Genomic DNA, 18,097 nt, shown 5'->3' with positions numbered 1-18,097 from the left:
GGCAGAGTACATCGTACACTCAACTGTTTCAAAAATGCAACTGGAGCTGAATAATAAACCCTGAGACTAATATGTCGGATTTGCATGGAGCTCATGCACATCTGGATGCTCATGGGCCCTAAAAGTTTTTCCACTGTGGTGCTCAGGACGCCCCCAAATATAGTCCTCCGTGGCTCAAGTTAGCGGATATAACTGAATTATTTTGGCAATACTTTTTTCCCTCCGACAAATAGTACATTATGAGTCATTTTTGTCCCTGGAGGTGTAAGGTGCCCTGGTGCATTTTCAAAATGGGTCTCAGAGGGAGCAGACTTGGAATAAAGTTTGAAAATATGTCTAAAATTATCATATTGTACCAACATAGGAGGCATGATAGTTACCAAAGTAATCAAAGTCTACAAAGGAGTGACACTATTCAACTAATTTGGGTCAAATGGGGTAAGGGATTTCCCATGGCAATCTATATATGTTCAAATTCTTCCTATTTATGGATAAATAAATAATTTTAAAATGATACACATTTTCAGGCTGTCAAACACTTGACGTGTGTCAATCGAGATCAAAAGCAAACTGGGGGAATAATACTTTTATCGTGGATTAGTTACCATTTCATATCAGACAAAATATGAAATGAACAATAGTAAACCCATTTATGATTTTTGGGAAGAATCTGTGTGTTAAAACGTGGCCAAAGCAAGGGTAAGTCACCCAGTGAAACAAATCTTTTATAAAATGTTTTTTTAGGTGGACAGTGGGTAAAGTGGCACACAATCCAGCAAGGATACGCAAAATTATATAATAATGTCATTTCCACCCCTAAAGACACGCGTATATTCTAACTGCCCTTCCCACTTCGTGCCACTTTGGGATTACGCAAGAACGCGCAGTTGAGCGCATTTGATCCAAAGGATTGCTTTGTGTCTATAGCGTGAGTTACATTCATCACAAATTGATTTTAGAATAAGGACTGTCGTTTCATCAACACGTTTTAATTCCACGCAACTGGTCGTCGTGTCCTGTATGTGCGATTGGTGGTAGGAAAGAGCCAACACATGAGTGCTTTTGTTCAGTGAGAGAACTCTGACTCACTTCTTTATTTGACGAGGTTCTAATCTTCTCGCACAATTCATTGGACGCCTCTACGGTCGCACGGAGCGCCGAAAAAAAGTTCACTCTCCGGACTTGCAGAGTGGCAAAAACCAACTAAACAAACAAAAACTACACAGTCTCTTTGGGAAATGAGCCAAAGTAGCAGAGAGTCATCTTGTAGCACATTATGGCCAGCCGGGGACAAAATTGTGACTGGCGAAGATGCGCCGGAAGAAAATGGCTTTTTGGCCAAAGAGTCCACAGGAGGTGAGACGAGCCGGCTGAACGGAGCTGACATTGAGAAGATTTACGGAACACATGACAGGGGCGAACAGAGCTGTCATAGAGCGATTGATGCGCACAAGGATTCACCCAAGGCGCATTGCCGCGTGGGCGACCCTCCCTCCATTAATGCCTGCGCTTCCATCTCGGAGACAGCCCGTGAGCTCTGCAAAGCCGTGTCCGTGTCTCTGGGGCTCGCCGTGGACAGTGACGCCAGCGACGCTGAACACGCACTCCCGCAGTGCGCCTCCAGCGACCACCTCCACGCCACCGCTTGTTCATACCAAGTAGAACCCAAGTACAGGCGCTCTTCCGGACAAGAAGGACGAGCCGTGATGTTTAAAAGTTCCGAGGCAACTTTATCACAGCAGCACATCAATCCGACCTCTTCTTTGGAGTTCACGCTCGGAGACTCCTCCGAAGTAACTTCGAAACCATTTGACCACATGGCAAGCGTTTTCACCACAAGCGTGCTGCACGAGCGGGACTGCGTCGTGGCACCGTCATGCCGAGCCTTCAAGCACCTGGCGGTGTCTTCAGGCTACGGACAAGACGCCGGTGGATACCATCTTGAGCAATACGGCGGTGGATACCATCAGCAATACGGTGTCAAGTCAGAGGAGCCAAACGGGGTGACGAATGACACCCAGTGGGCCAGCACTTACATCCACGGGGACAGGTACAACGCTCAGCTTTGGGGGACGAGGCAGTGCGTGTCAACACCGCACACGAGTACGGCGAACACGGCGGCGTTCATCTGCGAGCCATACGAGAGAAGCGCAGGACGTACCGAGCCGTGGTACCCCCCGAGTGGGATGTTAATGCCGCCATATGCCGACAACAACTACATCAAGACCGAGGTGGGACAATGGGTGGAAGTTCCCTACAACGAATCAAGGTAAGCATCACAAAGTGTACTTAAAAGTAGTTTAAAAAAAAAAAAAAGTGGCAGCTACAATGAACCCTAACTCCATAAATGTGACTTTATTGGGCCAAATAAACAATTGCAATGTAGTGTAACATATTACTTATTATTTACAATTTAGTTTCACTTTTTTTTAATATTGTCATTACCGTTATCAATTGGCTGATAACGGGTTGTGTTCCTAATAAGAGTTTCTGCCCGGGGTGACATTTGCGCATTTTATGTATGGCCATAACACAAAGCAAACAGGCATTAATTAACAAGATGAAACGAAAAGCCTTTGGCAAAAAAAAAAAAAAAAAACTCTGCTTGCCAGATTAGTGACCAACTGACCCAGGATCATGACTGGGCTCAAGTAATTACTGTGAGCTCAGTTGACCAATAGCAGGAATCTGTCTCTTAAACTTAAATGGAATGAAACTCTTTATTATTAATCATGTTTTGCGTTCTAATATTTGATGTCAAACTGGTGACCTCATTTTGCATTGAACTGTGATTTGGCTATTTATGACAAACTTACTTCTAAGCATACTTTTAAGTTGGTGTCACGCTGTTTAACTCACCCTTGCCCTAAATAACGGTTATGCGACTTTTGTCGTTATGTTAGATTTTATGTTTGGACGTGATGTGCATGTCTGGTTTTGGGGCTCTGGGTTAAAATCTTAGCCTGGATCTTTGTGCGTGCATTGCCATATTTCATTTTCTTCAGGTAATCAATTTTCCTCGGGAATTTTGTAAACATGCATATTATGTGAATTGTCAACTTCTACATTTTAAGTGTTGGGTTATTTTTTTCTGCGTGTGCTCTGTGACAACTAATCCAGGGTGGACCCCCCCTTGTCGCTCAAAACCAGCTGGGATAGACTCCAGCTCACAGCACGAGTGGCAGAAAGTAAATGAATATTTATAGCCAGATTTGGTAACAACAAACAAAACGCAAAACAATCTCAAAATACATTATGAACAAGGTGCTATTTAAATTTTTTTTTTTGCCAATAAGAGATAATGCACTAAATTATATCCGTACGACATAAAATTCCAGCAAGTGGATCGAATCTTTAATTGGACTACCCTTGTGTTTTTAACTGAATGCAACAAAGAATGGATCTAAGCCCCGAGAATTATGAACAACAAAAACTGTCAACAGAGCTTAGTGGACAGCAGACAGCCGATGTCTGGCTGATGTCATCCCTCATGCTTGTGAGCGCTGTCTGGTATTGGTAGCCCCCGGCTAATACATCTCACCACCGACACCATCCATCAAATCATATTTAAACTGAATTACTTAACGGCGGTGAAGCCTGTAGCGGCCAAATCACAAATGAGGCCTGAATGAAGGGAAACAGGTCAAATTTTATTTTGGTGTAGAGTAGACACCTAACACAGACATTAGGGCCATCTTTTGTTTGTGTTCAAAATGTCACACTGCAGGTGAGCGCCTCCAGATGTGGATTTCCACGACTGTTCACTTGAAATTTGTTTGGGATTTAGGGGGAAATTTTCTCAACTGTTTTCATCACCAATATTTTTTCGTGTTGGTTTTTACAGATGTTTTAAGTTAAGTATAATATGTTCATTATTCCATTTTAAGAGACAGCAGATTGACAAGTGGACTAATTTTTAGGATTTGTGAGACCCAAAGGCTGACTTGTTTCAAATCCCTCATGCATGGCTCCCAAGCATGTCCTCCGACCGATGAGAAAGCCCGCCCGCGCCAGCGAGGAGCTCAAGCACGCACTCCTTTTCTAATTAACTTATTTTTATGCATTTTCTTCAGTACGATAAGTCAAAGTGACTTTATACTAATGTACATAAATCAAATTCTTGAAAAAGGCCAAAGTAGCTTTGAACTAGAAAGCGGGTTTTTTTCCACGTTCAGTTCCCCAGATGTTGTGCACTATGATGTCAGTGTCACACCACAGCGGAATGAAATAGAACAAACGTAAACACACAAATAACAATTTGCATGTCTCCCTACATTAATCAAATTATACTTTTGTCAACAGCAGGTACAAGAAAAGCTTTTTCATTTTCACCACTTGATATTTTGCACCATTGTTTGGAGTTGAAATCCCACGCCATGAGATATAATATCTGATTAATCCAATTACAGCATCACTATCATTTTGTCAAGTTTTTTTTTTTTTTTAAACAAAGACCTTTATTTAGCGTTGGAACAAGAATGTACTGTGCAGCAGCTTTATTATTGTTGTCATCTTTGTTTGTCCCAAGATACACATTAAAATGTGTATTGTTTTAAAAGCTTGTTGACTATCACAGTTTGGCAAGGTTGAGGACCCAAGTAACAGCAAATATGGGTATATATATAAAGTAAGAAAAATAGGACTCACAATAACATGAACGTGACGCAGCCAACACAATGAAGCAACAAGAACAGAACCAAAACAGGGACTTAAATACTAGTAAACTGATGAGACAACCAGGAACACCTGGACAAGACTTGAGTAACTAAGTAACTGGGCTAATGAGAACAAGTGGACACAGGGAGAGAACTTGACAAAACTAAATAAACACGACTAGAACCAAATCAACAAAAACACATGACATCTAAAAACTTGAACGTGACTTCACTGACCCCAAAGTTCAACTAAGCTCTCACCTTATGGGAGTGAACAAGTATTTTTGGATTATAGTATAGGACCCCCCCTCCCCACCCCTCATGGTGGCTCCGCAGGAAACTGTTTTGGCACACTTTCTTTCCTTCCTGTACGCAAAATTAGGATACAACTATCCCCACAGTCGCTTGCAGAATTAATACTGCTTCCTATCCTGTGTACATATGCTGTTTATATATTTTTTGTATCCTTTGACATTACTCTCAATTGTTTTGTAAAAATATAAAACTAGTAAATAAGGATAAAGAAACAGTTGAAGTAATAGCTTTCTGGTTCTTCATTTGTTTCATTTGACAAAGTTGGAGAATGTACAAATGCATTGTATTATAAGATAAGCACAATTATCACTAATGGGACGGAACGGTTTCCTGTATCGTTTTCATTCGAGATTACGTGCGCTGGCTGCCTTTGTTAATTTGTGAAATCTACCACAGTGATCTTAACCTGGATGGAGTTGTCGTGTTTTTTTTTTCCTAACTCATTTTGCCCTTGTGTCTTTTACCGTGAATTTTGATATCCAAGTCGTCGTTATGTCTGGGTGGGTTACCCCCCCCCCCCCCCCCCCCCCCCCCCCCAACCATCATCTGTGTCTGTGCGCATAGGCTGACGCTAGGCGCATCCTGCCCCCCTTGCCTCTTCCCTTCCACCACTACCACCCACCCTGTCAGCCCTTTGGCTGCACTTTTGACACGCAAATATTTCCCACACCGTCCCCAGTCCCAAAAGCACGGAGTTAGAAGCTGCCGATTTATTACGCAAAGTAAAAAGATATAACTCAGGCTATTTTAACATATTCACTGCCTGCACATGCTTTGCATTACAACTTTAACGTCCAGCTTTACTTGTCTTAAACTTAAAATGGCTAAGGTAGATAAATGTCTACCAAGCATTTATTTGAAGAGTGGAGGCTTTTATTTCAACAAAAGCTCCAATAAAGATAGAATACCAAAACAGTGCCCAAGCGAGGTACTTCCAAATAGAAACATGGCCAAGAGTTTCAAATATGCAGGACTTCAAACCATTTGATTGCATTAACTGTGTCTTTCTTGCGGTGCACTATAGGTTTGAGACTGGCAGAGAGCACATGTTCCCCATGGAATACTTCTACCCGCCACAGAGAACATGTCTAATTTGTGCAGACGAGGCATCTGGATGCCATTACGGTGCGCTCACCTGTGGCAGTTGTAAGGTTTTCTTCAAAAGAGCGGCTGAAGGTAAACGGGGGCCGCAAATGACGTCGGTCATTGTTCTTACGTACGCATGACATCTGCTCTTCTTTTCATCCAAAGGCAAGCAGAAATACTTATGTGCCAGCAAGAATGACTGCACCATCGATAAATTGAGGAGAAAAAACTGCCCATCTTGTCGGCTGAAGAAGTGCTTTGAAGCCGGGATGACTCTTGGAGGTAGGGTGGACAAACATACTATTATTAAATTGATGCTTTTTCATTTAAGCATCAATCTCAACAAAAACTTAGACTATGTAAAAAAAAAAGCAGGGAAAAAGCTGAGCCATTTGTAAACGTGTTACCTCCGAAAAGAGAATCAGTAGTCCTTGGATCAGTTTTCACATAAACAAAAACATGCTGGATCCCACAGCCTGCTTGGCCTTATTCCTGAAAAATGCAGAAATGGGTTCAGTATGTGAGTTATAGTTTTAAAACACACCAAAAATGATTTTCAGGGTCATTTTCAATGAGTTCCATTAATAATGGTAAAGCCATGGCTCAATTTCTGAAAAAAAAATACTAATATGAGGTCTTGGCAGGAGTTGATTGAATTTTTGGATAAACATGATTTTCAGCTATTGCTGAATATTTATTTTATTTTACAAATATGGACCATTTCTTTTTCACCCAAACTGTCTTTACTGTGCTGTTAGTGAGGGTGCTTAAGTGCTATTTTATACTCGCACAATAGCAGACAGAAAAATAAATGTTATTTAGAATGAATGTATGAATTTGTGAACACGTCTAAACTACTATATGTTAACGTTGACATGGGTTTAATGAGCATATAAAATACTCATAATACCATTAATACCCATATAAAAACCACGATGACACAAATTGCTAAAAACATTTTTAATGTTTATTGACCAGATTATATGAAAATGACCCACATGCAAACACTGAGAAATCACCACCAAATTATCACGTAACTAAGATTTTTCACACCCAAAGTACTCCTTAACTTGTCCATTAGTAATCTGCTGTCTTTAATGAATGCTAATAAGCTGTGTACTGCATAGACAAAACACATTACAGGAAAGCCGAAGTTGTAATAGTAGTAGTGTGCTTTCCCTAGAAAGACCAAGTACTTTAGTCTTTCTTCACTGCACATCCTCGACAACTCTCAATTGGAGCATCATCACAATAGGGGATGTTAGTGATAATCAAGCCCCTGACTGAGCCTGCCGTGCAATTTAGACCTATTTCATTCACTTCCCCTTACTGTCTGCTACATCTGCTTGTCATATTAGGCTGTAAGAATTGACTTGTAGTGGACTAATTTTGGTCTTGTGTTCAATTTCCACTCCCCTCCATTTTCTCATTCCGTTTACAGTGAAAATTGTATGGCTGGCGCGAAGCTGACATGAGACGGGAATTAAAGCAGCAGACACGCTGGTAATTTGGCCTCGAGTTAGCGACAAACCCGCCGAGCAAAAATGCCGTGATTGGTCATAAAAAGGCACATCTTTTCTAGTCGGGGCTAAAACGAGAGTCCTTTCGCGTATGTGCTCATCATAAATGTGTCGTTCACTTGAGGCATGTCACAGCACCATTTCCACACGTTTTGTAGAGATCCGAAGGCCAAAATATTGGCCATATTGGAGAATAGAACGCATGTTTGTGAGTTGAAAATATTATATTATATATAGAAAATATTATATTATATATAGAAAATATTATATTGTATATATTATTATTTATTACAGGTTAAAAAAACGAGTCAAAAATATTATATATAGAAAATATATTGTATATATTATTATTTATTTTTTTACAGGTTAAAAAAATGAATCAAAAATATATATAGAAAATATTATATTGCATATATATATATATATATATATTTTTTTTTTACAGGTTAAAAAAAACCAAGATGGTTTGGTTGAAGGAAGAAATATGTTTTCCAGAAACAAACAAAAATTAAATTAGGACATGCGTGTTTTGTACTAAGAGAAAGAACTCTTTGGTGACGCTCACTTTCTTTTGAACACATTTAATTTGCACTTTTTTTAAACTAGTGCAACTCAATGGGAACAAAACTGAATAAAATTTGATGTGCAGCTGCGGTAAGGAACAGGATAAAGCAATTAATTTTTGACTATGATCCAGAATTGGATTTGTTCCATATTTCTGGTGCAAATTAACATTGTGCAGCCATGGTGGAGGTCAGCACTCTACTAGAGTGTCTAGTACTAGTTCATCGCGGAATAGAACATGTAGTACATGTAGTTTTTTTTATTTATTTTAAGATACACTTTTATTCCTTTCATTTCTGGAAAGTCTTTAAAGAGAGGCAAACAACAGTTAATTTTATTAATTTTGTTCAGTATGGCATCTGCTCAAGTAGCATTTAAAAGGTTCAATTTTGGATGAAATGAATTCTTTATTATTGCTGGAATGTTAATTATTTCCTCAAAAAAAAAAACACAAAAAAACCGAAGGAGCTTTTTCATAGCAGGATGCAGCTCCCGCAAGCTGTCCTCATTCACCGATCATCCTGCGGTGATATTTAGAGCTCGTCATTTGACGAATGAATAGAAAAATGAAGGCTCGGGAAGGGTGGAACTATGTGTAAAAGACAGCTCATCGCCTTGTATGGCTTTTAGGACCCCATTGGAACGAAAACATCAAACGAAATTATTAATGCGCCATCACTACGTAGGACACGCCATGAGCGACCTTTTAAAATTGAACTGAGCAATTCACATCACCAGTTTGAGCTGATCACCGTCCCATTGCATTGTACACTACACATTTTGACAACTACGTGCAGTGTTTTTTATCCCCCTCTCGAAAGAATCAAAGCCACGACTGCCAATCCCCAGCAGGAACTTTTAATTAAGCATTTTTATTTGATGTTTGTCATGGGATCAAAATTGAGATAGGTTAGCCTGGCAAATGATACTCCTTATGTAATCTGCAATTTGCTCTCACGTCTACCTCAATTGAGGCCGGCTTAAGTTGTGTCTAAAACTGGCAATTCAATATTGAGCCAAGTGAGCTGCAAACTTAGCTAGCGGTTTTAATAAAAGTCTCCCCATTGAAGCTCTGAGAAGCAATCACGAGACAATTAACATTTACTGCCAGTCAACAGGTAGGAAAATTCAGCACAGACAATAATTTGGACAACAATTGTATTGTGCCCAAACGGACGTCCATTCTGGCAGAGTAGATACTTTCAACGAGGAAGGAAACAAAAACAAAAATTTTGTAGCATCCACAAGAAGCACTCAAAGCCGGAAATCTTTGATTAAACATTTTTTATGGTTCACTGACAAGCCACAAATGAGAATCTGTATGATGAACAGGTTGTACAAATAAAACCACAGCTTAAAATTGAAGATCATCAAAGTCACAACAATACTTTTGGACAGAATAGAAGACATCACCTCGCAGGATGAAAACAGCATGAAATTTTTGTTGGGCTTCCTATGGCCACAATAACCGCAAGCAGACATTTGCTGTAGTTGCAGATCTGACTGAACACTGGTCAGAAGGAATTTTGGACCAGTCAACATCACAAAATTTTCAGTTCAGCAATATTCTTGGGTAGTCAATTGAGTTGAGGTCAGAACTGGCCCACTCCAGAAAACGTATTTTCTTTAGTTGATGACTTATGCCAGTCCGTCGTTGATTTACGTCCAAGCCCCGAGGCAGTAAAGCAGCCCTTAACCACCACCTCTCCAGGATTTGAGAGTGCTAAACTTCTACCAGTTAACGTTGTTGTTACTCATCTTTATTGTTGGGAGTTACGTCCAGTTTTTTCTTCGTCTTATACGATTCACATTTTCTCAGCATGATGCGGTGTAGACTTGATGGCAGAAGCAGAAAATTATTAACTCAGATAAATGTAACAGGTATTCTCCATCGATGCATGCGTCACTTTGGTCTTGAAGTTTAGGTCATCTTTTTTCCTCCTTGCCATCTTTCAATTTCACTACTGTGCCTTTTCCATTCGCCATCTCACAATTTCACTCAGCGTTTAAATGAAAGCTGAATCCCAAATGTAATGCAAATGGCCATGATTTACCCAGTTGTGTGCTTCAAAGATGTCTTTGCAACCCAGCAAAATCTTACAGGTAGGAACATTTCTTTAAAAATAGGCCAGCAAAAAAAAAACACACAAGATGACCGCAGACCTTTTCAGCAGATGAGACTCATCTGTTCAATATGACTCAAAAACTCGGGAGATTAGAAGATTAGTCTTGGTATTGTTGGTTAAAATTGTTTTTTTATCAAAAAAAAAAAAAAAAACAGTGGCTGCATGAGGCATTTCTAAATCAATGATTTTAAAAGTGGAATGACCTGAATTAAACTGCAGTGGCAATAATGGCATAAAAAGATAAATGATTGTCTTATGGGGATGAATCTAATTTTCGGAATCTGAATGATTGACGTTGAGAATGGCTTTTTGTCTGATCCGTCACTTCTTAAGCATTGTCTCTTCACCACGATTGATCCAAGAAAACATTGACACTGGTTTTTTTTTTCCTTTGGTAGCACGTAAACTGAAAAAGTTAAGATCTTCAGAGGAACATCCTGGTATAAACAAACCAGAGAGTATCCAAAGTGTGTCGATCCTGAGTTCCAACTCCCAACTGGTCTTCCTTAACATCTTGGAATCCATCGAGCCGGAGATTGTGAATGCAGGCTACGATTATGGCCAGCCTGACTCAGCAGCCAGTCTGCTCACCAGCCTCAATGAGCTTGGAGAAAGACAACTCGTCAAAGTGGTCAAATGGGCTAAAGGACTCCCAGGTAAGACACTGAGTTTCAAATCCAAAGTCAAGGATCAATTTTCCAGGCAGAAATCCGGTCGAAAAACATTGTTATTTTAGTACAAGATTTTTAAACATGCTATATTTTTGGGCCTTTTGAATGAAGAGCAACTATTTTTTTTATGTTGTCAATGTCAATGTTTGACTGGAGAAATGCATTTGGATGTATTTGACAAGAAAGCACAAAAAGTAAAAAATCAGCATGAAATGATTTGTCCATTGGTTATGACAGAATTGGATAACCAGTTGGACAAAACAATAATAAGTCAATGGAAAGATAGTTGCCCTAAAGTTGATCCATGAGGAATCCCACATTTAATTCTATTGTCAAGCTCATACAAGATAGTCAACGTTTTAAACTTTAAACTTTTATAGGTGATTTAAAATGTCTAATATCTCTTTATAGGTTTTAGGACTCTACACGTGGATGACCAAATGACTTCCATCCAGAATTCCTGGATGACTGTGATGGTGTTTGCCTTGGGATGGCGCTCTTATAAGAATGCCAACGGCAGGCTGCTGTACTTTGCGCCTGATCTGGTCTTCAACGAGTAAATGATCAAATTCACTTAACACATTCTGACACTAATTTCTTGCTGTCATATCTTTTTCACTCCTTTGTTGAAAACAACCTAATATATAGAGAATCAAAATATATATATATTAGGGATTTTAAAATAAACGAGAAATAGTTTTAGTTACCATGGGATTTTCTTCTTTTTAATGCCAGATGGGATTCAGAGTGTGAAGGTAATATAGTTAGGGGCCAGGGGGCAAAAGCAGAAATTTCCATTAGTCTGTTATTTTACTTTCCCCTTTTACTGTTTGTACCTTTCTCAAACGTGACACCATTATGCAAAGCAGCAACAAAACGTTGGGCAGGCAGCTTACGCCAACGTTATGAAAAAACAAAACAAAGCTAGTCCACTGTGCTGCCACAATTTTTTTGCCATGAAAATGAATAGAACTTTTAACACATCTCATTTGGAGTTACACCAGTAGTGTTAACTCAATTTGCAATTTCTGCGACATTAAGCTCCATTGAAAGAGTTGCAAGTGGTTAAAATTTCATTTAAAAGTAAATTGAAGTTCCCAAATTGAATGTCCGAATAGAACACAGATTACCGAGTTGTTCTTAAAGGGTGTGGTGAATTATCAGATCCAAATTGGAGGAGTGAATTACGGCTGGTGGAGCTCGTGTAATTCAGAAACGGTGGGTATAATTTGAGCTATTTGAAAGAAATGTGAGCGCTAAGTGTTAATGGACCAAAGTGCTCCCTGTCACTTGGCTGCTTACTGTGTCTTGCCAAGCCAGCGTTATCCTGTAGGAAGGACAAAAAACTGGCAAGTGTCGTAAATGAGACACCCAGTCTCCATCTTTAACTCGCAAAGCTTTAGTAATACGTTGTACATCTCGCAATTTGCACTTTAATAATTGAGATTGGGCTGCAGATGAAAGAAACCTATCAAACAAGTGGGAGAGCTCTGAGAAATGAAAATGGAGCCTTAGTGGAGTTGCATTTCATTTAAGTACTGGATTTCCTAAATAGTGGCCTGGAAAGTTACGCACGCCTCTAAATACATTTATTATGGATGTACATCGCAGTTTGGAACAACACACTAAAAAAAAACAAAAAACTTTTGCTCACACACACTACTTATTCATTTTTTTTTGCTTCTATATGAGGAAATTGAGAAAGTATAGTTGTAAGGTCGTGCACTGATTTAGTCAGTTGGCATCAGTCATATTTTGTGGAATCATCTAAAATGTTCCATTACATTACACAACTTTATTCTTCCCGCTTCATCCTGGCTTCACAAGTTTTTTTACAACGTAGTTATTTCCCAAATCTTAATCAAATAGAACAGAAGTAAAATGATTTTACATTTATAGCGAAACCTCTGGTCACTCACTCTCCTGCTCTTGTCAGAATGGGAAATACCCAATTTATATTTTTTTATTACCTGATATTGTTAGCAGGAAAATCCATTTGTTCCATTTGCATTTCAATTTGAATCAATTTGGTGGTAACCTCACACCTCGTCTCCCGCAGAGCTCATCACACAACCAAATGTCAGACGTGTAAAATGTTTTATGAGTCATTTTTTGACCTGGCCCCTCTCACCCTGCTTTTTTCTTACCCCGCACAGGCAACGGATGCAAATCTCCAGCATGTACGAACACTGCGTCCGAATGAAGCACCTGTCGCAGGAGTTTGCGTTGATCCAGCTCACGCAGGAGGAATTCCTGTGCATGAAGGCTCTGCTCCTCTTCAGCATTCGTAAGTTGGGATCTGTTCAAAAAGAATTTTAGTTTACCCAACTGACAGGGGGAAAAAAAATAGGGACAGCAGCAAAATGGCGGAATATCAACTAGGGAGCTTTAACGATGATGACGCAACATATTCCCGTCTGTGGGCTAGTTGAAGAGAATTGTTTGATGTTGCAAGAAAGAGTCGTTTTTAATGCGTTGTCAGTGTGCCTAAAACGTTAGTCAGTTCACAAAGTTAGCAAAGCTGCGGGAACATGTTGTTTTGATCGGGTCCAGTCATTTTTTTTTTCCCATGTCAGTACGAACTCTATGCAAGTTAATAAGAGGGCAAGTTTTGAATGCAGAGGTTGTTTTAGTTGTTTTGCAAGGTCATCAAAATAGGTATTTTATATGGGTCATTTCTAATTTGTATTCTCGGGGGGGAAAAAATGCTGACCTTTTTGTTTGCTGTAGTTCCAGTGGAAGGTCTGAAGAGCCAGAAATGCTTTGAGCAGCTGCGCCACACCTACATCAGCGAACTCAACCGGCTGGTTAATAATCGTGTTTCGCCCTGTTCACAGAGGTTCTACCATCTCACACGTCTGATGGATTCCCTCCACATAGTGAGTGAGATGCGCCCTTACTAAAATAGAAGGAACAAGGCCAATATTTTAAAAATGGTCAAAATTCGATTCAATCAAATTAATCACCTTGTATTTTAATAATCAAATTTTTTTTAACTAAAGATTGCCCAAGACTTCTGATTCCAGGCTCTCCAAAGAGATTTTTCTCGTCCTTCATGAATGCAAACTAAACATGAAATAATCCCCCTGGAATCTTAAAATCATGCAAATATTTGGTATCATTTCCACTTCAGATGGTGAAGAAGCTGCAGCAGTTTACATTTGACCTGTTTGTCCAAGCTCAGTCGACCAATGCCAAGGTGAGCTTCCCAGAGATGATTGGAGAAATCATCTCAGTCCATGTGCCAAGGATCCTGGCGGGTCTGGCTAACCCCATCATGTTTCACGAGTAGACGGTGGAATTTTCCAAACGAGGAAGTATCATCCTTTTTCTGCCAGCAAAACTTTAACAATGGCTTTGTACTGTTTCCCGCTAATTATGAGCTCATATTCATATTCTGTGATAATTTTATCTCTTCTTTTAAGCCATATTTGACTTTTGTGTGTGTGGGTGGGAGGCTGGGGGGAGCGTTCAAGCTTGCCTGTTTCTGTTTTGTCAGTCCAGCTGAGATGCTACAAAGCAAACACACACACACATCTGCTACCAGGCTGGGAAAATATGTTTGACGATCTTCAGACACTTCATTAGGTACACCTGCACAGTCTAAGCCTAAGAGATCCAGTGCAATTTTTTTTTTAATTGCTTTTCCAAAAATATTGCTTAGTCATGTTTGACACTGTCGGATATTACCTGAATCAGTCGCCCCAGAATTTTGTTTGCTATTTGGGGCGATTGCTGGCGACAAAAAAAAGCAATATGTTGAGTAACTTTTTGCAGTGGTCTTTTTCTCTTTATTTTTTATTTTTTGCATGTTTGGAACCAAATAGAAAATGTAAAAGCCAAGGTATCTTTACATTTGCTTTTACTTTCTGCTCATTTTGTAAACTTTGATAAAAAAAAAAAATCTGTGTACAGTATTGATATTAAAGTTTCAATCTAAAGATCTATTTTTTATGGATCAGTTTGGCCAGTAAATATTCACCATCTGGTGCTGACGAAAAAAAATTATTAAAAAAAAAAAGCTGATTATTTTTTTTCTGAGCATGCAATCAAAACGTGTTTTAAATAAGAATTGTGCGACTTCTTTTATATTTTTTTTTTATACGGGGAATGGCTACATGTGTCCATTTGACAGGTTCATTGTCCTTGTAAAAGCAGACTTTGTTACAGCTTTTGCAATGGATCTCATTGCATCGTGCAGGTGTAGCTAAAGTATTAGCACGGCAGACTCCGTTCAAATTTGAACAAAAGTTCCGTCAGAGTTGAGAAAACAGGCTCAGGAAAACAAAAAAAAGTTGAAATCCAGAAAGTTTGATCTACTCACCAACGCCTGCGGAAGTGAGGAAGTGAACCAAACTACTTCATTGCCAGATATATCCTTATTAGAAGAGGCTAGAAATGTTCCAGGGAGAGAACAAATAAAAAATGACAGCCAGCTTTGCAGGAACAGCCTTGTGTGTCGGGAGAATGACAAGCGTGCCCGAGTTGGTCCTGCCAAGAAAGAATCTATGCCTTGAAGATAACAAATCAGTCTTTGACACGCTTCTTTGGCTACTCTTTAATTCAACGAGTTCGGAGTTGGGAGTATTGCTTACCGTTGTGCGGTCTCCTTTCTCATGAGAATCGAACAAACTGATTGAATCTGCACATTTACAAAGAATGTAAAAACTGATTGAATCTGCACATTTACAAAGAATGTAAATTTAATATTTGTGTTCATTATTATTATCTATAGAGTTTATAGAGGCATTTTCCTTATTCAAACTGAGGCAGATATTCACAGATACGTATATACTCCTGGTTTAAAGGATTGTAGTTTTTTTTTTTTTTTGCTCTTTAATGTTGTACTTTTCTTAATACACTCGTCGCCTTGAAAAATACTGTGCAAGACAACTCTGAAAAACCGACACCGTAAAGCATCATGCTTAATTTTTCACAGATGATTGGTTAAAAAAAAAGCATATTTAGTAATATGAAAATTGTCGGACAAATAAATCAACTGTTTTGGAGTGATTGCAACCCTATTCGAAATTCTGGAATTGAATTTAAAAATACTCGTCAGATACATTTTTACGATGGCGACATCTTGCCTGCAGGCCCCGAAGAACCACATGAGTAGCAATTTTCAAGCAGCATAGCTAATGTGCCTCCCATGAGGTCCTCTGGCCTTTGTTAAAAATATTCTTTTATAAACATGCTTCCTGTGTTGTATCGCTTAGTTTAGTTAATTGAACATGAGCTAACATCCCAGAGGTCATGGATGAACACAGCATGCTGTAGACATGTACAGTGACAAATGTAAACAGCTAAAATCATAGCGCCCATTGCATTGGTGTACCGTGTTTTTATTTGTTGTGTTATTGGTACTATGTGTGGAAAGTCAAAGGGACTGAAGGACAATTGGAATGTTTTGAACAATGTATATACTGTAATACCCGATGATCTTCACCGATGTTCATTTTGGTAATAATATGCTTTTCACAGACCGGGTGTTAAAATGCACACAATGACGCTAATTGGACTCCGCAGTGTAGCCCGCTATGTTTTTGTATAGCTGGTATGTGCCCAGTCTACTGCATATTAAAGTGGTTCACTTGTACCCTTACTGTATACAGTAATCCCTCGCTACATCACGGTTCATTTATCACGGCTTCAGTACATAGTGGATTTTTTTTTTCAAAAAAAAAAAAAAAAAATCACAATAAAAATTCTAAATGGAGGAATTATGGCACAAAAGATGCCCGCATGCCAGCAGAAGGCAGGGAGTGTCCAAACAATTGCAGTACGTACACTTGTACCTTGTTATAAAAACATAATTCTAAAAAACATATTTACAGTATTGTACCTTGTTACAAAAAAATTAATAAAAGTTATAAAATCATGTTTACAGTATGTACACGTGTACCTTGTTGTAAAAAAGTTGTTATAATAAAAGCTCTCAAAAACATTTACAGTATGTATAGTTAAGCTACATCTACATATGTTACACACGCGCAAACACAGACACACATATTTATACAATTTACCTGTTTGAAACTATAATGTTTTCATGATAACATATGCACATATATGGTACATTTATTGATACACAAAACTGTATGTATGTTAAAAATGAGAGGGTGACACTACTTCGCGGATTTTTACCTATTGCGGGTGTCTTGGAACCGCGATAAACGAGGGATTACTGTTCAGTGTTGCTTTTGGTATTGTAATATTGGCCTTTTAGTTTCTTATTCTATCGAACCAATGTGAACGTGTTTTTCTCAATGTCATGCTTTTTCAAGGATGCAACCGCTGCTTCGTCTTAAGGCAATTAAAAATCATACTCGAAGCACTTTGCACTTTTTATGAGTCAGCATTTGAGGTCTAACGCATACTAAAGTTTGAGGATGTTAGACGAGTGTGAATTTGGTGGCATAAACCAAGAGCCTTATATAAATGTTATTTCAGAGAACACAACGCCTTTCATACTCCAGCAATCGGGTGCCCACAGTATGAATGGAGTCTAGCTGCAGGGCATAGAAATTGGCACGAGTTCAGCCGAGGAATTTACACTGCCTTCTGATGAGGCTCTGAGGTTTGGAATGTGGTGGGAGGTGAGGATGGAAAAATAAATACAATGGCTGATTACAAACAGTTTTAATAACCGGTCGACCTTTTCCGATCGGCTACCTATATTAAAATATGGGGAAAGGAAGGGATGTGAACTAGAAAAAAAAAAAGACGTTTGTAGTTTTGTTTCACAAAACGAGAGCTAAAAAAGAATGGGAGCGGGGTTACATTGTTTGCACATATAAAATTTTAAAATAGTTTTATTCAAATTTTCCTTTAGGTTCTTAAAAGATTTTGTATATGAGCAACAATGGTGAAAATTGAAAATGATGTATCGCAGTTGGCAAGGGCCCTCCTCAAAGAAGAAAAACACATACCTGTCCCAGATCTTATCCAAAAGTGCTTTTATGGCAGCGTTGTGGTCAAAAGTTGTTTTGGTTGTGACGTACTCCCTCATGCCTACACAGAACACTTAACAAGCATGCACATGTCAGACTTAACATTTCTATTGTTTACACAGAAACAATAAAAGGTGTCGTTCCAAGAAACATGTTTTTCCACATAAGTTTCCTCTTTATATCCCTCGTTCAGAGTAATGCAGTCAATTC

The 18,097-nt window shown here is 39.0% G+C and overlaps 1 protein-coding gene and 1 long non-coding RNA gene across 6 annotated transcripts in view; one reads left to right on the top strand and one right to left on the bottom strand.

Moving 5' to 3' along the window:
- Nucleotides 1-4,950, bottom strand: part of LOC148386132 (uncharacterized) — a 50,404-nt gene extending 45,454 nt beyond the window's left edge. For 4 of the 5 annotated variants that reach the window (XR_015863153.1, XR_015863154.1, XR_015863157.1 and 1 more), the window contains exon 1: nt 4,648-4,950. This is a non-coding gene — a long non-coding RNA (uncharacterized LOC148386132). Of the gene's footprint in view, nt 1-24; nt 338-4,647 lie in introns of those variants that run through there. The other variant, XR_015863155.1, reaches the window with a different exon arrangement.
- On the top strand, nt 859-17,268 carry ar (androgen receptor). Its single transcript, XM_088399038.1, has 8 exons — nt 859-2,269; nt 5,995-6,146; nt 6,222-6,338; nt 10,665-10,922; nt 11,349-11,493; nt 13,094-13,224; nt 13,668-13,816; nt 14,071-17,268. Exons 1-8 carry the CDS (start codon nt 1,239-1,241, stop codon nt 14,227-14,229), a joined length of 2,142 nt encoding a protein of 713 aa, XP_088255164.1. The 5' UTR covers nt 859-1,238; the 3' UTR covers nt 14,230-17,268.
- Nucleotides 17,269-18,097: the final 829 nt, after the last annotated feature.

Source organism: Syngnathus floridae, chromosome 15 (genome assembly GCF_059516105.1).
Source record: "Syngnathus floridae isolate MCC-2025c chromosome 15, RoL_Sflo_1.0, whole genome shotgun sequence".
In the NCBI taxonomy this organism is placed as follows: Eukaryota; Metazoa; Chordata; class Actinopteri; order Syngnathiformes; family Syngnathidae; genus Syngnathus; species Syngnathus floridae.
Note: the sequence above shows the minus strand (reverse complement) of the source record. Positions and strands in the feature narration are given on the sequence as shown.